At 47.2% G+C, this 23,462-nt stretch overlaps 1 protein-coding gene across 1 annotated transcript in view; it reads right to left on the bottom strand.

Annotated features, from left to right (window-relative positions):
* LOC144180113 (phospholipid-transporting ATPase ABCA3-like) overlaps nt 1-23,462 on the bottom strand; it is a 188,416-nt gene that overhangs the window by 115,719 nt on the left and 49,235 nt on the right. Inside the window, exons 8-11 of the mRNA XM_077708509.1 lie at nt 20,452-20,583; nt 17,072-17,189; nt 12,804-12,958; nt 5,096-5,251 (exon numbers count right to left, since the gene is read on the bottom strand). Of these exons, the coding sequence (XP_077564635.1) occupies nt 5,096-5,251; nt 12,804-12,958; nt 17,072-17,189; nt 20,452-20,583 (561 nt within the window). The remainder of the gene's footprint in view (nt 1-5,095; nt 5,252-12,803; nt 12,959-17,071; nt 17,190-20,451; nt 20,584-23,462) is intronic.

Genomic DNA, 23,462 nt, shown 5'->3' with positions numbered 1-23,462 from the left:
CTTTTATAGTATTTGGGACGGCTTCGTCAAGAGAATACTTGATATTGCCTTTAATATGCTATAAGTGCAGTGTATATTTAAAATATATCGCACTGAGAATACAAAAAAAAATTCATGGAAGCTTGCACTGACGAGCAAGAGTTAAATGTAGAAAGCTGTTGTAGGTGAGTGAGAATCGCAGGTCATGCGATTCTCACTCATAGTCAAGTTTCGGTATCATTACTGAAACATAGTCAAGTTTCAGTCAAGCCTCAGTACCATTATTTATTCAAGTTTAGTTTCAAGTCAAGTTTCAGTCAAGTCAAGTTTCAGTCTCATAGTCAAGTCAATTATCATTATTTATTCGCACTTGATGCCTTGGCTCCGTGCTAGTAATCGTCGTCATATGCATCGAAGAAGTCGTCGTCTTCTTCGCAGTGAGCGGTGGATACAAAGTCATCCTCGGCATTGTGGACATCCACCAGCTCTCCGTCATCGACTCGAGGCAGCGGTGGCGGGGTCTGCAAGTGGTCTCGGAAAGGGTTGGCACACTCGTAGTCATGTCTCCAATTATCTGTAACAGCTTCTAGAGAATTCGGCGGCCGCGGTGAGATCTCCCAAGTAGGGTGTCCCTTCCGCTTTAGCATCAGCGGTGGAGTTTTTTTTACATGCGCAATAGCACTTCATAACAGCGCTCGAGTTTCTTTTTCCTTTTTGTTAAAGCCGGGGAAACGAGGCATGCGCTCACGAGCGCTGGCCATTTTCTCTCTCCTCGAGGTTTTTGCCAGCTTTTTGTTTTTGCTAAAGCCACTGCACGTGCTGAGGACGTTCCGCAGACTCCGCGAGGCACGCGATCACGAGCGTTTGGCGTTTTCTTGGTATGTTTTCCCGCAACGGCGAAATAACGGCCAGTAACAACAGCTCCGCTGCTAAAACGGGGTAAACAGCTTATCACGTCGTGCCCTAGAAATCGAAACAAGCGTTGTGAATTCTCGACTCACAATAATATACAGAATGCCGTTAATGGACGATGAATTCGGAGTCTCAAAATGCGTGCATCAAGCCGCTTGCAGTGAGGCGTACACAGACGGCTGTGCCCATTCTTAATGTTCTTGGAAGTGACGCAATCAGATTGACTGAAAAGATAATAAATAGTTACGAACGAAAAAGTGAGTTGGATGAAGAAAGCGATGAGACTGCTCACGAGCAATTTGAGTGAGCAAGCCAAGTAAGGGAGTGAGGAAGTGAAGTAAGCAGTGAGTGAGCAGGAGAGTGAACAGGCGAAGTAAAATCGTGATGTTATTATACCATGGCGTTCCTTCAGCCCATTAATGCGCTGTCACTGAACACCTACACCAATTTTCATCGTACCAGTAAACGGCTGTGCCCAAGCATGCGACAAAAGGCAGTGAATATTGCGCCCTCAGATGCATCTATATCCTTTCACCAAAACTCCCGAGCCCTTTGATGGCGCTGTAATTGCCAGCATTGTTGCCCGCTATAGCCGTTATGTTATCATTCACGATAATCCCGTCGTTTTTCCGCATCCAGGACAACCAAGAACAAGGAAGTGCCATTTCGTAACTCTCAGGCGCGTAACCTGTTCCGGAAATCTATGAGAACACCTGACCATTTCTAATGGCATAGTGAACGCAAAAGCATTGGTCGCTACTGACCGTGAAGGTTTCTTCCTAGTTGGCGTTGGCGTTGGCGATTTAACGACACGCTTTCTGGTGCTGCCGCTCTCTAGGATTGTTTGGCAGTATTTCTTCACCTTCTCAACTTTTCGTTTGTAAATTGTTAAAAAAATTCAAATTACGGACTTTTAACACGTTGAAGCCACACTTGTACTACGAGGCGCGCCGTAGTGGAGGGCTCAGGAATAATTTTCGACCACCAGGGTACCTTTAGCGTGCGCCAAAATCTCGACACACGAGTATTTTTTGCTTTTATCCTTCGTCTGAAAAGCAGCCGACGCGGCCGGGTTGGGAATTTTTGAGCCGGGCGCGTTTCGAATCTCTTGAGCCAAGGACGCGGAAATTTGAAAATCCCCATCGATGCCTCCTTTTTAAGGGACGCCCTGAAGGCCAGCTGTCAAGAGGAAAAAAAGTAACCTTATTGAGGAGAAAATAACTTTATTGAGTCCGAAGAGGAGATCTATTCATGCCTGTCGCGCCCTATATATAGACGACGGCCAAGATGCCTGGGCTCCTGGAGGCGTCTTCGGCGCTTTGCACGGAGGAAGCGTTTTTCCCCTTCGCTACCGAATTCGTGGCGCCTACAGAAACTGAACAGCGTCCCATAGGCTGGCAGTGAGCATCGTGGCGTTCCCATAGCAGCGGGTTTGTCTTGGTTCGATTGTATGCGCTAAGGCGTGCAGAGTGATGAGTGATTCGTTGCACCCTGGCTCGCCTGTGACCCCGTGCACTGCGGCGCTTGACGTAAAGAGCATAAAGTAGCCGTAGGGCGAAGGCGGTCATAGCATGCGCCTAGAAACGTGTACGAGCGCTTTTTTTCTGCGTGTGTTTTTACGTGCATGCTGCGGAGGCACTGGACGTTCACTCATTTCCTCACAGTCTGTTTAAGAGCGCAGCCATTTGTCGTCCGTTCGTTGGCTGAGCCGCGTCGCCATTGTCGTGACCGAGCGAACGATGGCTGGACCGACCAGTGAAACAAAAAATTGGCTCCAATCCACGCTGTGAAAGCAAAGCTCTAAACGACACCCACAGCAATTGCGCATGCTACGTCACTTGAATTCACATACATGGCTCTACAAAGAGTGAAGCCAGAGATTCTGCCTGCCGTTACCTAGAATTCGTAGGGGCGGCATCCCGAACGCAGAAGCGCCGGCCACGGCCGGGCTAGAGCGGCGGACGCCGCCGCTGTAGCACGGACGTGCGTCGGCAGAAAGAAAACGGCGAGGAGCGTCATTCGAAGGGTCAGAAAGCGGAACCTGGCCATCGCGATGTGCTAGCTCGGGTCTATATCACAGCGCTACACAAGCGCGGACACCGAAACAATTCGGCATGTGAGCTTAGTGATGTCCATTCATGCCCGATATAAACTAGTTAGTTTAATAAGTTTGAGAATTGCGAGGAAGCTGAGGCAACTCTTATAATCGCTATTTATCAAAACCAGTTGCTTCTTTCGCCTTTTTGTTCAAACACAACCGAATTGGTATTCACCAATTTAGAAAACGGAGCCCCATTCATTGTAAGCAGTGCGCGAAATGTAGTGTTTCTCTAGGGGCCAGACGCCTGTATGTGGTTTCTACATTTTGTTTTGCCGCCCTGCAAACAATCTTTAGCGTATTCTTGCCGAACGTCACTCATTTTTGTCGTTTCCGGGCTGCCCAGGGAAGATGTCGAAAAATTTCATCAAGTCGTCAGAAGAAAGCGCCCAATGGACCCGAAGCTGCGCCAAAACAGGCCCAAAACAACTGTCGTTAACGCAGACGACAAAGCCGGGTCGCGCCGATGCACCCGGCGGCGTGAGCGCGCCGAATCCTCCGCGTTGGGAGTTTGTTGTCAAGCACGCCACGAAAGAACCGTTGGCTGGTAGAGCTAGAAAGATTTGCTTTAAAACCTAATACCGTAAGCATCCACAGGCAAATATTTTTTGAGTGTTAGCTGGGGGATGTCCCAAAAGAACACCGCTCCTCAACACTCCAAGAATACATGCTTAATTGTTTCTAGCTTTCGACACAGAAAACACAGCACACCCCATGGCACAAACCATCCCTTTTCCTCAATCCAGGGGCGGCATTCTCGAGTTTTGTCCCTTTTGCGTCCCTTTCAAAAGTGTCCCTTTTGGCAAGCCCTGATTAGCTAAAAGCAAACAACCGGAAGTGACGTAACGCAAACGCGGCAAACCTACTGCCAATTTTCCTCCATGCTGCCAACGTCCACTTCTTAACCGGAAGTACGTCACGATGAAAGGGACGCAAAAGGGACGTTTTAAAAAGGGACAGTTACGAGAATACCGCCCCAGGTCTTTACTTCCAGTGTTCCAGTATGGAGCTTAAAAAGAAAGATTTCACTCCAGCGCTCCCGAGGGAAGAAAATGTAAGTTCTATAATGTATAACCAGTTTACAATTTTATTTAGTTTTAGCATTTCAAGCAGCTTAGATGACTATTTGTAGTATATCGCTCGTGCAGTAAGCGCCCCCCAAATTTCCCCAATATCTCGTGTCTAGCAATTGCATTTTCTAGACGGAAAATCGTTCGCAGATGTGTGGTCGTTCTGCTGACCGCTGTGCTTGTTCACCCAGCGCAAAAACGTGCTTCCTGCACCCTGGTTTTACGCTGTACGGTTTTACGCTGTTCAGTTGATTTTATTTCCTTAGTACCTATATTAACTTCGCTGACTCTTCTCCCGCCTTCAATTGGCCTTAGATTTTCCCACTAGCGTACCAGTCAGCGAAGCGTCGCATTTGAGCTTGTGCAGCGCTTGTGTGGAGCGTCCTGGACGAGAAGCTTGATACAGTGCACCAAGTAACAAACTAAAGAAAGGCACATTCTTCTATTCACAAACGTGTCGTGGCTTAGTTTCAACCGAGCGAACGAATTGCGACGACCCGTCGGCGGCCCGCGGACTAAACGCTGGGCCGAATGACTCTATCGGAAGGTCTGCGAGCCGTGCAGTAGCGCAGTCAAGCCAAGTAATTTCCTTCTCACGTCACACAAAAACGCCACAGAAAATGGGCGAGGACGGACAGAGGAGATCAGCCTTTCAGAATTGATTTTTCTACTAAATAAATTCGCTAAACGCACCCAGTGTGGTCGAAACATGGCCTGTGGACTCAGGACTACAATTTGCGCTAGTAAACGCACAATGTTTACAAATCACTTCAGTGTCTCCTTAACGGTGATATTTCTCCATAACGCCTTTACCCCTCTATTGCGGGTGTAATAAACAACAATATACCCAGTAAAAAGGCGTTTTCTTCTGTTCTGCTAGGGTGCAAGTCTGTTGGTCATGCTATACAGCATTTAAAGGGCGTTTTGTTCTGTTTTTTTTCCGGGTGTAAATGTGGTAGTTTCAGGGAGTCAAAATTTCTCTTGGGGTAGCCTTCAGGGCCATCTCACGTGGCTTCCCCGCAGCTCGCGGACTCACTTTGGGCTTGGATATGGTCGCTATGGCGACGCTGAGGCGCTTCTGCATCCCGCCGGAGAGGACGGAAGGCAGGCAGTCGGCCTTGTCTTCCAACCGAACAGCTTTCAGCGTCTCGGCAACGCGGCCTGGCAGAGCGTTTTGTTCGACGCCCTTCAGCTGCACGGAGAAACAGACGCGCTCGTCAGCCACACACCCGAATCAAGGAAGCAAAATGTCGAACTGATTTCAGCTGTTTGGTATACAATCATCATCACCAGCATATCTACGCCCACTGCAGGGCAAAGGCCTCTCCCATTAATCTCCAGTTATCCCGGTCCTGTGCTAACTGCGACCAATGTATCCCCGCAAACTTCTTAATCTCATCTGCCCATCTAACTTTTTGCCGCCCCGTGCAACGCTTGCCTTCTCTGTTAAGGGTAACAGAGTGAATCCTTAGAGAAGGCAAGCGTTGGTATACCATATAAACCCGTTATTAGAACTGAAAGGGGAGCATAAATTACTTCAACCTATAATTAGCGGACGTGCGACAGAATAAGTGGTAAGCTCAACCTGAGGCCGTTTGCCGGTACGCATAATTTTCCGCTTCAAATAAGATGGCGACGGCCAACTTGGTGAATCGCAGTGTTATCATGGCATCAGTGCCCGGTTTCAGTCTTCCGTCCTTATTTGTTTACTCTCTTCTCGCGCGCTTCACACACTGCACCTGTGTGCTTGTAGTTGTAATCAGGTAGACTCAAGTGTTAGAGTATTGTAGCGTGAGCTAAACTGGCCAAGGTTGAGCAGTATCGCGTGGCTCCTGGAGAGCAGTGCTGCGCATGCGCGAGGAGCAGGGGCGTCACACGGGCGTCACACGGATCCGCCGCCGCCGCGACTGGATTGGATTGGACTAAATTAGATTGAATAGGATTTGATTGGAAATCGTTTTAGCAGCAGTAATCATGATAATCAGCTAATCCTAGACAACCAGGAAACCTGAGAATAACCAGCTGAACCTTAGCTCACGCTACGTTTATCCTGACATAGCCGAGCTAAGCCACTGCTAATTTTTTTCGGTGTTGCATGCGACAATTCGCGAACTCAGGCCATGATGGTGACGCGAAACGACGGCACAATGCCTTTACGTTGGAAAGGGAAATGCAGATACTCAACGATTAGGCGATGGAGATGAACAATGAATACTACGCTTGCGACAAAATACGGGTTTCTCATGATCATCCAAGTGTCCCTGAGAATCCTGTCTAGTATGGGTGGCGCTATTACAAAAACAGTTTGCGGGAGTTAAAATGTGCAAACATAAATACGTGCTCGTTAAATCTTTTCGCCAATAAATCCCTGCTCGCACTTTTTCCTATAGGCAGACTTTTGTTTAAACAGATTTTACTGGGAGTGCAACTATGTTCTACTTTGTTCAACCATGTTCAACCTGAAAGTTCAACCAACCGGTCGTATCAGAGGTCAGACAGCGCCAATTCAGCTGCGTGCGAATTTCTTCACAGCACCGATGTAATAGTTGTATCTGTCGCTTCGCAGGCGTGTTCGACGCCGGCATGATTAGCAGATATGGGGAAGCAAAGGTTGTTTTTGTTTTAATTCACGATACTGAGAAGGGTACCTCGAAATAACTAAGTGATCTTTTAACCACTTTGCCTATAGTATCGCGTGACGAAGTGGCTAAGCATATTTAGTGAATAAAGGTTCGACAGTTGTAAACACCTGCACAGCATCAAATTACTCAAAATCTCTACATGACACCTTCCAGATACTAGAAGTCGAAAACAAACAAAAAACTATGTGATTGAGGGGGCACAGTCATTAAGGTGAACGCTGTTAAATTAGTGACAGTTTTAGTCCTCAAGAACAATAATAGGCATTTAACGCAACCTGCAAGCAACGTCCGCCGAAATCTAGATAAACGGGTGTTTTCCGTGTCGCCTCCATGTAAAAAAAGGCCACCGCGCCGCATTCGAACCCACGTCTTTGGGCTGAGCAGCACAACGCCTTCACCACTGAGCTGTCTTGGTGCGTTTTGCAGTCTTGCAGCGTATGCAGCGGCATGTGCGCGTTGTTTACATAGGTAATTTCAGGATTAGAAAGGGGCAACTCATTGAAAGTAAGGGAGCGAAAACAACCAGATAAGAGACAGTGAAATCGAAGTTCGCGTCAAGAAACGGCCGATTCACAGATCGCCCACAGCAAAACTGGGCAGCAACACCAAATGACAGATGGGCGCTTTGAGCAAAGGATAGCATGCGCAATCAGGTAATGCGCCTGCACGATTCAAGGCAAGAATTTAAGGCCATTCAGACAAAACACAAGCTTGGCCCATTCGAAAAGTTGCCTCCTTAGAATCGTACTGATCGACTTTCAACGCACACCTCGCTCAAATAAGCTGTATAATAAGGAAAAACAGGAATGACCATGCGACCCACTAGCTCATTTCCGGAAGCAGAACCTATGATGTGAAATGTGACCGATCGGTTGAGGCCGGCAAAAGCAAACGCGAATTAGGCATGGCTCATAAGCTTGCCGGATGAGCTATTTGCGCGTAAATACAGTGCATATTCATTTTACATCAGTAAGAACGGTGCGGTAAACAATGAGAGTTAGGAAAAGCGAGTAAACATGTAAGTGCCGATGATTACTGCTGTTGGTACTGGGCGCACTATGCTTGTTTTAGCTGCAGAGCAGTCTGTTTTAGCTGCACAGCAGTTTGCTGTGCTGCACAGCAGCACAGCAAACTTCTGTGCACATCACAGAAGTTTGCAGAACGGAACAACCTGCGCATAGTGAATACCTTCTTCTGTAAACGGGAGAGTCGGAAGTGGACCTGGAGGAGCCCGAATGGGGAGCACAAAAATGAAATAGACCTCATATTATGCGATAACCCTGGCGTCGTGCAGGATGTGGAAGTGCTCGGAAGGGTACGGTGTAGTGACCACCGTATGGTAAGATCTCGAATTAGGCTAGATTTGAGGAGGGACCGCAACAAGCTAGTACGAAAGAAGCCGATAAACGAACTAACAGTAAGACGTAAAGTAGAAGAATTCAGGATTGCGCTGCAGAACCGATATTCCGCCCTCAACGAGGAAGCCGAGCTTACGACACAGGAAGCCAGCGACAACCTTACACGCATCATCACGGACTGTGCAGTAGAAGTCGGGGGCACTATGGCTAGACAGGATACTGGTAAAATTTCCCAGGAGACGAAAGATGTAATTATGAAACGGTAAACCATGACAATCTCCACCCCAGCTGACAGAATATAACTAGCGGAGCTTTCGAATTTAATCAATAAGCGTAAGACAGCTGACATACGGAAGTATAATATGGAGAGGATCGAATACTGTAAAGAACGGAGGTAGCCTGAAAGCAGAGAATAGGCGTCTTGGAGTGGGGAAAAATTCGATGTATGCATTTAAAGGACAAGCAATGCAATGTCATCACAAATAGGGATAAAATAGTCACAGTAGCCGAGCACTTCTATAGGGATCTGTACCGAAGCCGGTACATCCAGGATAATGCCGACCGACAAAGTAGTTCAGAGAAGATAGGCATCCTACCAGTAACGACAGAAGAAGTAAGGAAGGCCTTGAAAGAAATGAAAGGGGGTAAAGCACCTGGTGAGGATTAGATAACAGCAGACCTCTTGAAGGATGGCGGAGAAATTGTACTTGAAAAACTGGCAAACCTGTATGTACAATGCCTAATGACCGCAAGTGTACCGGAATCTTGGAAGAACGCGAACATCATCCTAATCCATAGAAAGGTGGCATGAAGGACTTGAAAAATTACAGGTCGATCAGTTTACTGTCAGTCGTCTACAAGGCACTTACCAAGGTAATCGCTAACACAATTTCTTCAACCTTAAATTTCAGTCAACCTAAAGAACAAGCAGGGTTCCGTAAAGGCTATTCATCAATGGACCATTTTCACACGATAAATCAGGTGATAGAGAAGTGCGGTGAGTATACTGAACCCCTATATATAGCCTTCATAGATTATGAGAAGACATTTGACTCGGTGGAAACCCTAGCAGTCATTCAGGCATTTCGGAAGCAGGGGGTAGATGAGCATTATGTAAGAATACTAGAGGATATCTACAATGGGTCCACAGCTACCATAATCCTCCATAAGGAGAGAAGTAAAATACCTATAAGGAAGGGCGTCAGAAATGGAGACACAATCTCTCCAGTGTTATTCACAGCATGTTAACAAGAAGTATTCAGAACGTTGGATTGGGAACAGGTAGGAGTAAGGGGGAATGGAGAATACCTCAGTAACCTCAGATTTGCTGATGAAGTTGCCTTGTTAAGTAACTCGGGGGGACGAATTGCAAGGCATTCTTTCCGCACTGGACAAGCAGAGTAGAACCGTGGGCCCGAAAATTAATAAGCAGAAAACCAAAATAATGATTAATAACCTCGGGACAGCGCAGCGGTTTGATATAGGTTGCGAGGTAGTGGAAGTGGTAAGCGAATATATCTTCTTACGCCAAGTTGTGACCCCGGATCTCAACCATGAGGCAGAGATAATTAGATGGACAAGAATGGGGTGGAGTGCATACGGCAGAAATTCTCAGATAATGAATGGCAGCCTGCCATTCTCCGTGAAGAAGAAAGTGTATGACAGCTGCATCTTACCAGTACTCACCTACGGGGAATAAACTGGGAGGCCCACTAAGAGGGTTCAACTTAAATTGAGAACGACTCAGCGGGCAATGGAGCGAAAGATGATGGGTGTAACATTAAGGGACAAAAGAGAGCGGTGTTTGTCAGGATACAAACGCTTGTTACAGACGTATTAGAAGAAATTAAGCCGAAGAAATGGGCATGGGCAGGGCATTTAATGCGAAGGCAAGATAACCTTTGGTCAGTAAAGGGTAACAGAGTGGATCCCTAGAGAAGGCAAGCGTTGCAGGGGGCGGCAGAAAGTTAGATGAGCAGATGACATCAAGAAGTTTGCGGGGATAAATTGGTCGCAGTTAGCACAGGGCCGGGGTAATTGGAGATTAATGGGAGAGGCCTTTGCGCTGAAGTGGGCGTAGATAGGCTGGTGATGATGATGATGATGATGATGATGAATCATGACAAGTGGGCGAAGCACTGGGGATCGTTATACCGTAAATCACCCGTGAGAGTGCTTACTGCTGCTAAAACGATTTCCAATCCAATCCAATCTAATACAAGGCAATTTAATTCAATCCAGTCCAACACGATCCATTTCAATCCAATCCAATCCACATCCAAATCCAGTTCAATCCCATCCAATCCATGGCTACTCGCACATGCGCAGCATGGCTCTTCAGGAGCATCTCTCCCCCTCTTTCTGTCTAACCTTTTGTGAACCTTTTATTTCGTTCTCGTTAACCTTTTGTGAACCTTTTGTTCATACATGTTTCGATTTACACGGTGCTGTGCCGTGAGCACGGATGCCGAAAGCCGGGCAAACCTCGGCCTTAAGGTGCTTCGCCCGTAGGAAGCCAGGTGTGACGCGGCAAGGGGCACCAACGTCGCGTCGTGACCTATGGCAGGAGTGGACCGACGGTACAGCGCTTCCAGCCTCCTTCACTCCCACCACCCTACCCTTTGGTGGCCCCAGCGACGATTAGCGAGTGTCCAGTCTCCGCGACATCGCACCACGCACGGGCCTATGCTTCGACGGCCCACGCGGCGATGCTTCCAGAACCAGGCGCTGCCTCCAGCAACTCAAGGATGCCGTGGAAGTGCCCACCCAGCGCCAACTTCCCCGACATGCGACTGCAACGGTTGGTCGGCACCGTGACTCGACTATATATAGCACGGCTACTCCACAGCCACATTGCGAAGGAAATCGCGGGTCAATGCCATGGCAAGCACAGAGTGGATATGCTAAGTAGCTTCGAGCAATGTGCGAGGACCTTGCAAACATTTTGTTACTAGGTGTATTTTAAGCATCGCTTCCTGTATTTTCTCAATTCCAAGCGCGTCAGCCCCGATCGGCCGACCACATCCTTTCCTTCTACTCCGGCCTCTCTCCCCCAATTGCTAGCCCCGCCCGCGCTTTAGTTACGTGAGCGGTTATAATATTGAGGCGTGATGGAAAGGGGCAACGTTGACAAAACGTGCTCCGCCATGGTGCTGGTTTCTTTATTGCTTGCCATCGGTTGCCTTGACAACCAGGCACAAGCCACTCTTGAATTCAGTTACGTCCCGATGATTCCGGTTAAGCTTGGGGACCCTTCTTGCGAGATGGGGTGAAACAGGCGTGCCACTAACTCTCACTGTGAAGCGGGCGATGCGTTTGGCATCGAAAAAAAAAACACAGGAGGCGATGGTTTTAAGGTTCTCGATCATTTGTGATCATTAGGATCACAACCCGGGTCTTCACAGATTCATACCGACGCGCAACCGCTTTACTATCGCCACGCTTTGCCAGCGGTCGAGAAACAGTTGTTGTATTTGTCAACGCGTAAATGTGGGCTGGTTGGTTCGAACTGTGAAATATGGTTAAGTAGCGTGGTAAAGACGGGACAAAAGTAGAGACCACCCAGGACTAGCGCTAGACATCAACTGAATTTTTACTACAAGCATCAAAATATATGCAGGAACGGCGCATGCGTGAACATGCACAAAGCACAAAGAAAAATCATGACAAGGTCAAGTGGTGCCTTTTGTTATGCCCGTGGCAAGTTCGCGTTTAGATAATATATTTCTTTTATAAACTAATAGATGCCGTGATTCTACACTTATCACCACCTTTCATGATGCGTCACGCTTCAAACAATTCACGGCTGGCTTGGTCCTTAAAACAGCGCAATATTAGTGTCTTCTCGTAATTTGTTGTTCCTTTCTTCGTCACATACCCACAATGAGAATTAGCCAGACATGCGAAGGTTTTCGGGGTTATATGCCCGCTTAACAAAATTCACAACAAAACAATGAATTGAAACTGTAGCTTTCACGCTGGCGATGAGGACCTCTTAAACGACACAAGTCACAAGTTCCCCCGGACACGTCCTTTTCGTACAGCCCTCTGTCTGCAAGGTGACCCTGGGCCACCTATTGGAGGCATGTCCGGTATTCAGCCAGCGCGAGCTTGCTACGTGAGGGGCGTCTGGTGCTACTCAGGACGAACGCCTGACCTTCGCCCCCTTCCCGCACGGTCCCCCGATACCGGCCACTCCTGTACTTCATTGTGAAGATGGGATTAGTCAATTTCATTTATTTTTTTTGTAACGGCGAATAATTGTGCAATTAAAGAAAGAAAACGTAAATATCGTAGAATTGTGCACGCCGCGCGACACCTAAACTTCACGGCCCCTGAGTGGAAGAAAAGAAGGTGGTAACTTCCGCCAAAAGACAAAGAATGAAAAAGGAAACAAGACCGCGAATGCGATGTAGCAATATCAAGTCTCGCCAGGCTGTCACCCCCAAAGCGCGTAAACAGGCTTACTCCAGCAGCGAAGAATTTTTTCGACGGATTGCAAGAGTGGACGTAGAATAAATATCAAGCAGATTCTGAGCTGTGCAAAACAGATACACCCCGTTGCCTTTGCCACGAGCATAGGAATTTTCAGGCACAAGTGGTTGCGGCTTCGGATCATTTTATATTGCCCAAAAGTATCTGTATATGATCACCCGTGCAATGCTGGAGTAAACTGCATGCTCACGACAACGGGACAAATGAAGATGAGCCTTGTGTCTCTGTCCTTTCCCTCGTGCACACTCACCGCGGCGAAGTAGGTCAAGTGTTCTCGGACGGTGAGGTCGTGGAAGAAGACGTTCTGCTGTTGGCAGAAGCTGAGGCTGCGTCGAGCTTCGGCTGTGTTCTCAACCACGTCGTAGCCATCCACGACTACGGAGCCTTTCGTGGGAGAGCACATGCCTGCAGGTACGACAGAGGTCATGCTAATGTTCAATACTCTCTTCTTATCAGCAGTGTATCCCTATCTCGACAGACGCTGCTTAGTTGTGATGCACAACAGGGAATTTTATTTGCGCGAAAGCCCATTAGAAACCCAGCAGCGCGTGCACAAATGGGAAGTCACCTGGCCCCGTAACCCTTACGCAAGAATCTGGGCCGCAGTGCGGGGGGACAAAAACACTGGTACCAGAAAATAAACACGACCGACGTTTGGTTTCTGTGTACAGTGAGATGTTAAGCTAAGTCAATGGTGGAATATCCCACCAAAAGAAGGAAAATTAAGAAACCACCACAGGACTATACGGGGTTCCTAGAGCTACCAAGCGTCTTTTAATGGCGATAGTCGTACAGACGACGCATTGTGAAGCCTGTGACTGCAGTAGTGGAGGTGTATACGTGGTGAGAATATTCATTTCTTGCGGATAAACATAGGGGTTAGGACATTGCTGTAAACATAGGGGTTTGGATAGGGTTGTGCTTTGACATTGCCGTAAAGATTGCATCCAGGTGTGGCGAAGGAATTTCCCGCAAAGCGACCGCTGGAGGCATCTTTCCATTCGGTACTCAACATGGTGGAGAGGGGAACGAGATCTCGCGAGCTCAACAGAAGCAGCAATGTGGAAACAGTTGTAATCCACCACTTCTGCAGGCGCACGCACGTAGAGGTATCATGTGCTCCTATGTCCCTACTAGACGTGACTTCGGCCACCGTGCTTTCCTGATTGCCTCAATAGGTTAACTGCATATGTCAACCATTCTGAAGCTAGTTAGCTGCGATGTGTTTTATTTTTGTTTAAGTATGGATTTCCTATCTTCTCACCTTGATAAGTTTATACGAAGTAATAGCACATGTTCTATATTTCTCCAGAACCTTCGCAGTATTCATAATGTTTTAAACTGTTCGTTTGTATGTATTTCATCTAATAAATTATCGCTTCCCCTAATTGCCATCTAGGAAACAAATATAATGTAGCGGTTCGCCAATACTTTACGAGCGCCTTCTTCCCTCTACGACATGTCCCACTCCGCATTAAAGACGTACGTGCATGCCAGAATGAATTGCAGAGGTATTCCGCCACCGAGGAAGCAAATCGCATGCTTGGACATCGAAGTCATGGTAGCGCCAATACAGGCAACGTAGTAACTGCTACTGAAGGGCTGGGTTTTTCTACGGGTGTTAAAGAAAACGGCGAGTGATAGCAGGGTTGGTTTAGTGTCGGCTGGCTGTCCACGGCATGGGATCAGTTCTCGTGCGATGGTAAGGTGCGCAAAATTAAATGCAAACAAGTAAAGGCAGCTTTAATAACTTCAAAGTGGTGTTTTGTGCTTTGTGCACAAACAGTTCTCAGTTGTATCATTTGTGTTTGTGAGAACCGCTCAGGCTAGCAGTATTGTTAGTTCCTCAAATTACTTGGATTGTTCTATCATGTGTTCGTCTTAAAGTTGAATGTGTTGTTTTGTTAGTTCTGCCGGGGCATTGTAACTGCAGGCACGTTTTAGGCCTCTTAGGTCAGCTTACGGTATTGAGCCAGCTATTGCCAGCTTCCCCAGTTTATTTGTTGTCGTGTGGGTAACCTGGTGTCATGCGTGCGGAAGTTTGGGGAGTTTTGTTTAGTTTGGGGGTTTTTCGTGGGCAGTGGAGTTGCTGCTGCAGCACATCAGGGAGCTTGCGTTCGTTTACATGGTCTGGTGGCCACATTAAGTTGTATTTGCGGGCGTCCGGCTGTGGTGGGCCACAGAACATGGAAAAGGGTCCCGTCTTGTACGTATTTGGTGCTGTGGATGCTGGGCAGCTAGGCATTTAGGTTCTTAGTTCCGAGTGGCGTTTTGTGGAATGATACGTGATGTGTATGTTATGGCAAGTGCCATGACAAGCTTTTTTTTTCATTTCTCGTATTTGTGTTTCCCAACCCCCGGATAGGGTTTACGTTGTACGTACAGCTAGTTCACGGCAGCGAGGTGTCAAGTTCTGGCACCTCGCGTAATTAAGGAAGACCGCGTGTAGCTCCTTTATTGTTGTTTAGCTTGTCAGCTTGTCAGCTTTATTGCGTTTTTGTGTAGTGTGCGAGAGGGGGCAAGGTCAGCCGTAGGAGGTTCTTTTACCCGTATTTGTGTTATTTTCGGCGAGTAGTCCCGTAGCAGACCAAAAGATGAGGACCGATTGTCGCTTTCGAAGGATGTGTTCCCCGTTTCTTCTGTGAAACCAGGGATGTGTGGCATTTTACTGTTTAACGAGAGTAACCTCCGCATTACAGCATGCGATGCGCGAGTGGAAGGGAGGCTGGTGCGTTAGGTTACTCAGGGGTAAGAAGCGTGAATTGCGAAAGGCGACACAAAATCTGGCGTGTTGTTGCACTGTCGAAATTTATCGGGCGCATGTTGATTCGCTTCACGTATGAGTCAGTCGCCTCGGCGGCAGCAGCCTCATGACGAGCAACCCGTTGTGTTTTTGTGACTTCAGTTGCCGCGGATTCGTGAATGCGCGCTTCGTCGTAACAAAAAAAGGTGTGTCGGCGTGGACCACAATTATAGGTCTGCATTGCGCTACTTAATATTTGCCGCCCGATGTTTGACAGGCAGTGCTGAGAGTTTGCTGTTGGTTTTTGTTGGTGCTGAACCCGTGGTTGAGGAAACATCCTTAAGTTTGCACATGAGGGCGAGCCAGCGAAAGAGAGAGCGAGAGAGAGAGAGAGAGAGAGAGAGAGAGAGAGAGAGAGAGAGAGAGAGAGAGAGAGAGTTGGGTCACATAAGATTAGTTGTGGCGGCCGATCAGCAGCCTAATAGGTTAATCGATAGGCAACTCCCCCTCCCTGTGGCGACGTCCCTTTCGGAAGTGAAGTTGTAGAAAAATTACGGCCGTTTGGTGCTTTGTCAGATAGGGGGAAGCCCCCTGGGTGCTCACGTGTTCCTGATATCTGATGTTCTGTGCTATGAGATAAGTGATGCTTGTAAATAGATAACATACATAATCGTTATTTTCTCCAGAAGAAACTGACAGGTCGTCCGGGCTAAAAGCTGCTGGAAGCAGCTTTACAGTGGCTCGGAAACCCTCACTTGGCTGGGATCAAGAAAAAAAAAACACCACTCCTAACGAACGCAAATGAAAGAGTACATCCTTGGAGTGTAGTTATACAACACAACAAGCTGAATTCGGAAAGGTATACAAGAATTACGCTTTCAAAATTCACAATTGATACAAATGAACACAAAGAGACAGTTTTACGCACTCGAAGATATGAAACACCAGCAATAGTACATCAATACAAACACCAGCAAGGATTTTTACTGTGATGGAAACTACAAGCTTGCGAAGTACTGCCGCAACTGTTTGCGGGAAAAGCAACCTGTATGCCTGTGTTAATTTAGAATGGTTATAATGTTGAAGTGTATAGCCTGATATTTATAATTAGTGCGTAATCACGGCTCTACAAATTCATCTGTGCTGCGCGTGCGTGAAATATATTGTACCTTTCTGGAGTAGACCGTCATTGTCATACAAAGTTGACCATTGTATCGGCCATCTTTTTCATCATCACGAAACATCGATCGATCACCATTATCTCAACATCTCCGGTATCTTAACTCGGGCATGCAGAATTTTAAATTCTTTCAGCCGCCGAATTAGTCTGTGCGCCAGGGACGCTGGGTTTTCTATCAACAGACATAACTGAATCTTTCGTATTAAAAGAAACAGTACGCTCCTCTATTACTAACGCCTTGGACGGTGTACAGCCACATGCAGAACGACAAGTTTCCTGCTTTTTCGTCAAACGTACGGAAGCGCCGTCATGCACGGCGTAAAGCAATAATTCTTGCCGTTAAGGCTGTGCCGTTTAACCGCAAAGTTGACGTTTCTTTCTGTCGGCTTCTGTGAAAAATTCTTTCGGACGCCCTTATGAGGCATAAAAGTATGCCTCTGTCGAACGGCACGAACCTGAGTCCTTCCCATAGATAGTAGCAACAACCTGCGGCAGATGTATTGATTTAGAGGCAAAAGCCAAACACTTTCTGCGCACTTTGTTTCAAGAGATACGAGCGTTTCCAATGAAAACAAGAAACTCGCGACAACGGCACCTGTGAGCACATTGAGAATGGTGGTCTTGCCGGCCCCGTTGTGACCCAGTATGACGTTGATGAGGCCTTGGTACACTTCCAGGTCGACGTTCTCTACGGCCACCAAGTTACCGTAGTCCTGCAATACATCATTAAAGCAGTCTTAGGACTTAATTGAGGCCAACAGTAAAACACACTTTATTCGGCCAACGCCTTTAAGTTGCCCGCCTCTAGAGGGACGTTCTTCGTTCTGAAACTATAAGTCATGACACGTACCATGACCTCACATAACAAAAAGCCAAGATAACGCCTATTAAGAGCTGCTTTTTCGGTCCAGAATGCGCTATACTAGTAAGAGGCCTTTAAAGCAAACGGTGAAATTAAATTAGAAGACATATTCCCCGTATGACACGCCGCAAATAATAATTAGCACACTAGATTTCACAGAAAAGCAACTTGCAACGAACATTTACAGAATTTGTGGAGTGATTTTTTTTTCAAGGATAAAAGCGGCAAAGAGTAGCGCCATTTGCGCAGGAAGTGTGCCATTGATTTTAGCGAAGTTTTAGCAGCACACATTAAAAACCTCAATTCCTTAAAAGATGCTGTACTTTTTTTCCAAAGGCATGGTGCATAATTTGTCAGAAAATGTAGAGGTGTCTAGTCCATGGCCTGCTACTGGACGCGGGATCCACAATCTCATCCGCATCTCACGATCCCTCTCACTTTTTACTACTGTCACGAGCCGCTGTCATCCTTAAAGACGCCGTGCCACAACATAGAAATTTGCTTTGTAGGAAGCACAGATTCAGTTGATGTGGCTGATGCGGCTTCCCACATTTATTTGGGTGCGTAAGGTCCGGCTGGAACTGAGAGAGTAGCGTAGATGTGCGATCTCTCTGGAGCGCAGTCGTGTTCGATTTCGTGTGCGGCGCGTGGAACTGCTGACGCGGGCGAGGCACCGCTGATGATGATTCTGGTGCTCATGATGACGATGGCGATGGTGTGGCTACAGCTTAATTGAAAGGATTGCTTTGCCCCGATAAGAATGATACTAGTCTTATCGCAAACTTCAATCGAATAATGGAGGTATGCAACAAAACAGAGCAGTGCCCACTTTTAAGACACTTTGCGGTGGTTGCTCTATGACGCCGACGAATCTTTGTGTGATTGGCGGCCGCCTACCGATGTAACCGCCAAGAAACGTGAGTGGGTGATTGTATACAATCACCCAGTCACGTACATACAATCAAGGGAATCTAGAGCCTCCGCTATAGCGGGGCCTCTACATTCCTTTGATTGTATGAATTGAACGCTGGAGCGCAGTTAACGCAACGCTACCTATGCTCTTAGTGCTAGCGCATACTACGTCACTGCAGCGCAAAATTTGAAATATTTTCAACATTCCTTGGGTTTTGTAGCTTACAAAACATCTTTCGTGGAAGGAATTGAGTTGAGTGAGTGGCCGTTTTTAAAGGACTAGGCTTCGGTAACTCACTTTGACAATTTTTAAAGAACTAGGCTTCGGTAAAAGTTGTATTTTTTCTTCGTGGCCCCTCTAATCTGCTTCTGAGCTTGCAGGGTGATGACGACGATGATGATATGTTCAGGTAGCTTCATTAGACAAAAAAGTATGTAAATAATTTAAATTGCCCGGACTTCCCAACTTTTCTTTGAACCCCTCTTCTAAGAGCTTCCCTGCGGAATCCTCGAACTTGTGGCGTCGAAAATGACAGCACATTTGCAAGTGGGTAAATAGGAATCAACGCGCGGTCCTGCCGTGCGAGATAAAATGAAGGTGTTATAGATCACAAAATGGTTTGGAAATTCAAGTTTAGAAAAATCTAATAAAGTCGATCTAGCAGGACATCGCAATCCCGTGTGGCATCCGCCTGTGGTAGTCCTCACGATGACTGCAGATGGACCCCTAAATTTTCCGTTCTGCGAAGTTCGCGAATATACATGTCCAAATTTTGACCACAATACGAAACACAGGTTTACATGGATGCGACTGTAAACTGCAGAAATAAATGGTAGTTGAATCAACTTAGTTTTCTAAAAGCATGATCTCTGATCCGTTATCCCTCCCCCCGCCCCTTCCCCACACACACACACCAGAGGCATAATCAAGGTTCGGGACTTCGTAGACAGATTTCAGCGGGATTGAGGAGGAATACAACGACGGAAATATTCCTTAACTCCCTGTAATGAGTGGCGGGCGGCGTAAGTGATTATAAAACCCACCGTTTCTTGTGTAACCCATTTGAGAGGTATGTAATTGCGAAAGCCAATGCATATCCCACTCCAGTGGTGTGGGATATCGCTAGTGTAGTATATGGCTGCTGCAGTAAGCTTAACACATCTCTGAACGGGGACGGAGTAACTTTTTTGGAAGGGGTAGCATTTTTTCATAGCCCTCCACAGCTCTAACTGTGAAACGCCCTGTATTTGCAAGAAAATGCATAATCAGGGGAGTTAACGTACGTAACCCTCACAATAGCCTTAAATGAAGATAATCGGACTGACAAAATTTGCAACAACCAAGTAATAAAAATACAAAAAAAGAAAACAATGCAAAGATAAACTAGCAAAACCAAAATATTGTCGCGTGGATATTGTTTAAAGCCCAGCAATGTCCTTATTCGGGGTGTGTTGTGGTCTCCGGGAATTGCTGCATCTCCCAGTGAGGGATGACTTCGTGTTGCTTTGTCAGCTGCTAATTCGAAGGCTACGGCATAAATGCACCTGCCCCCTGTACGTGTACCGGAGTTAGTAGCCATGCTCGCTGTCTCCGAGTACCCTTGCTGCCTGGCGCATAGGTAGTTCGACCATTCGCAGTTTACACCTGCGTCTACACGGTGTATCAGCACGCATGTTATGCTCTGCATGCAGAAGCAAGGCTGAGGGTTATTCGCAAGTTTCTGTTCGTTCTTCCACAGTTATTCTGGAGGACTGTTTTGTCTTTCCTTTGTGATGGCGTTGTATAACGTGCACAGTTTAAATTTAGTTAATTCCTTTTTTCACGTGGTTCAATAATCTCGTATTTTTTTATTGTTTGGCTTTAAAAAATTCCATCGACCATTCACCCCCATACGCTATTATAACCTAAATATCTTCACTTTGGAAATTATGCATTTTTGACCTTGTGCAGTGAGTAGGTCTGTTTTCACGTTTTTATTTGGGTAGTATTCATTTTTGTCGGGATTTCATTCCTGTCTCTTTTGTGGTGGTTCAGACGCGCGTGATTACCATGAAATTGTATCCGCGGTAAGGTGCATACACGACATTTTGCATAGAAAACTGTGCGAGCAGTGAAGTTTTTACCTGCTTTAAGGTGCTGCCCGAAACATGGTCGCTATTATGTAAGCCGATATAACGTGTTCTGAACGCATTTTTTGCACCTTGGTGAGGCCGGTGATGGTGATGATGGCGGGGTTGTCCACGGGAGGAAGCTGGAAGTGAATCGCGTACTTCTCCGCCATGGGCGAGATGAACGTCCGGTCGTCACGGCGGCTTGGAAACCAGTATCCGTACTGCAAAGCAAAAAAACAGAAATCATAAGCTAAGTACGGTTCGCACTGACAGATTCCCGTTTAGAAACAAAGCCGAGACTGGATAATTTCTCGCAATGATTGCCCAAGACCAATGTGTATGTACAGCCGCGATCAAAAGTTTGCAGACCACAGAAATGGCAATTTTCGGTTATTTCTCTACCTATAGCAGCCCGACAAACTGTAGAATGCATGCGAGACGTCGTATAATTACTGAACTAATGAAAACTACCGCACATAGTACTCCCAGCAGCCGTGCGGCAGAGAAATAACTCAAAACTGCTGCTTTCGTGGTCCCTAAACTTCTGCTCTTGGGTGTACTTGTCAGGTGAAAAGAAGCAGCTCGAATACAAGGCAACCCGCCTCGGTGGCTTAAATCATTTCTCGGATATAGGTACCTAATCCTATAGCAGTTGAGCTCACAGAAACAATGGAACGTGTCAAAGTCTGAGCCTGGCGTCCGTGGACAGCACCATGCTGAAGGTGAATGTAGACTGAAGCACATCAGAGCCGCTTCTGCCCTTTGCTGACTGTCCTGCTGCCCAGTTCAAACACACGGATATCGCTGTTGGAACGAAAAACGCCGAAAACATTGTGCCCAGCAAAGACACCTGGGAACAGTCTGCCCAGGCGGGCAAGCAGTAAATCACCCAGGACGTGTGGTGGGCGCTATCCAATGGATATGGACAACCTTGCTAAACAGCTCCAGAGAGGCGGACAGGGTTGGTACCAGATGAGTCATGAAAGCGAACTGCGCGGTATCCTCCGGTGCTAAGGCCACAGCTAAGCATGACCGTAGGGCCCTACAGCCATAAGGTCATGTTTACGAAAGTGGCACTGGTTATGCACTTCGTAATGTTTATTATTTTGGTTCGTGTATTCATTTTTAAGCCTCCGCAAACACGCGTGCCGTCCAGCGCATTGTTCCATCTCTCGGTAAGGGGCCCTGGTGGCTGGCGCAACGTAATTAGACAGAGAAAAAACAGTATTTCTTGAACTGAAGATTATTTGAAAAACTAGTGCTCTATGTATGAAGTACTACCCGAAGACACCTGCACTTTCTCTTTTTTAAACGAACATAGCTTTTGTTACTGAAGCCCAATTTATTCTGAGCGGACGTATACGAGTGTCTTTAGTCTAAGCTTTATATTGCTTTATTGCTTGGGTTCCGTGCATTGTTTATGTGCGCGAGCCAAATCCGCTTGCGGCAAAGCCTACTTTATCGGAAACGGTCAGCAAAAAACGGCGGTTGCTCTTGTTTTGTCAAAACGTTCCCAAAACCTGTAAAATTACAATTGACCAATAGGACCTTTTATCATTATTTTAGTTTTATTCCGTCATCATCATTATCATCATCGTCATAATCATCACCACCAGCCTACTCAGGTCCACTGGAGGACGAATGCCTTTCCCATTAAACTCCAACAGCTCCGGTCCTGCGCTGCTCGAGTCCACAATGTACCGCGGAATTTTTTTATTTCATCCCTCATCGGGTTATTGGCCTTGCCCTTTTTCAAGACCCATATCTTGCAATCCACTCTGCTACCCTACTTGTCTACCGGTGGTCGGTTCGTCTCACTACATGGCCAGCCCAAGCCCATTTCTTGTTCTTTGCTTCACCTATGATATCATCTACTCTAGTTTGTTCTCTGATCCAAGTAGTTCGTTTACTGCCCCTGAGTGCGATTCCTAACATTATTCGTCCCATGGCCCGTTGATCTAACCTAAGTTTGCTTTCTAGTTAGTAAGGCGCCAAGTTTCAGCTCCATATGTCATCACCGGCAGTACGCACTTGTTGTACATTTTTCTTTTGAGTGACAGAGGTAGCTTACTTTTTATTATTTGTGAGTGCTTGCCGAGTGCTCCCCAGCCAATATCTATTCCGCGCCGGATTTCTTCCTCGTGCCTGGGGTCAGCACTAATCATCTGTTCAAGGCAGTGATATTCTTTTGTATTCTGGCGTTTCGTTTCCTAATCTGAAGGGGATGTTTTAATGCGAAGCAGTATATAGATACGTCCTCACTTGCGGCGCAGCGCGCGCGCAGCGTCGCGCGCGCAGAAACGCCGCCGCTTTTTGAAGGCGACACTACTGGGAGCGCGCGCATTCAACGGCGGCGGCGGCGGCGGCGGCTCAAACCGGTCCTCGCCCTCTCCGACGGTGTAGCATGGAAGAACGTTTCTGCGCGCTCGCCGGCTGTCCGCGCCGGCCCAGCTCTATGAGGAGAGCACTGACCTCGCTCACGTGACCTCGCTCACGTGACCCGGGCGCTGATTAGCTCGCCGAGTTTGGCGCAAAGCGCCTTGCCGCGTGAATGGGTCCCAGTGCTATTCTTTCGCGGCGGAGGAATCTTGCCGCGAAAGGGCGTTTTGCGGCGCGCGTATTTGCGCGCGCGGCGCCGCAAGTGAGGACGTACCTCTATCCGTGCTCGGCAGAGGAATCTTGCCGCTAAAGGGCGTTTTGCGGCGCGCATTTTTTCGCACGTGGTGCTGCGCGCGCGCGGCTCCGCAAGTGAGGACGTACCTTACCTCTACTCCCCAAGAAAAGTTTGCTGGCGATGTAAAGAGAAAACTGTCATCACTAGGAAGGCGTCCACATACTCACTGACAGTGGGCACATGCCTACCCAGGAGGACTGGCCATAGCGGTAAAGACTACGTTTGCTTAACTCCGAGTGTAAAAGTACCCAACAGCATAGAAATCACGTAGGGACGTGACCAAGCTTTCATATATTTACTGCGAAACGGTATACCTCTACCCCCATGCATATTGTCGCGCCGATGTTACCAGAAAACAATCATCATTAAGAGGGCATCCACATGCTGACAGAAGGCACATGCCTATCTAGGAGAACTGGCCGTATA

Source organism: Haemaphysalis longicornis, unplaced genomic scaffold (assembly GCF_048455015.1).
Source record: "Haemaphysalis longicornis isolate Haplotype H1 unplaced genomic scaffold, Haemaphysalis longicornis Haplotype H1 scaffold_4, whole genome shotgun sequence".
Classification (NCBI taxonomy): domain Eukaryota; kingdom Metazoa; phylum Arthropoda; class Arachnida; order Ixodida; family Ixodidae; genus Haemaphysalis; species Haemaphysalis longicornis.
Note: the sequence above shows the minus strand (reverse complement) of the source record. Positions and strands in the feature narration are given on the sequence as shown.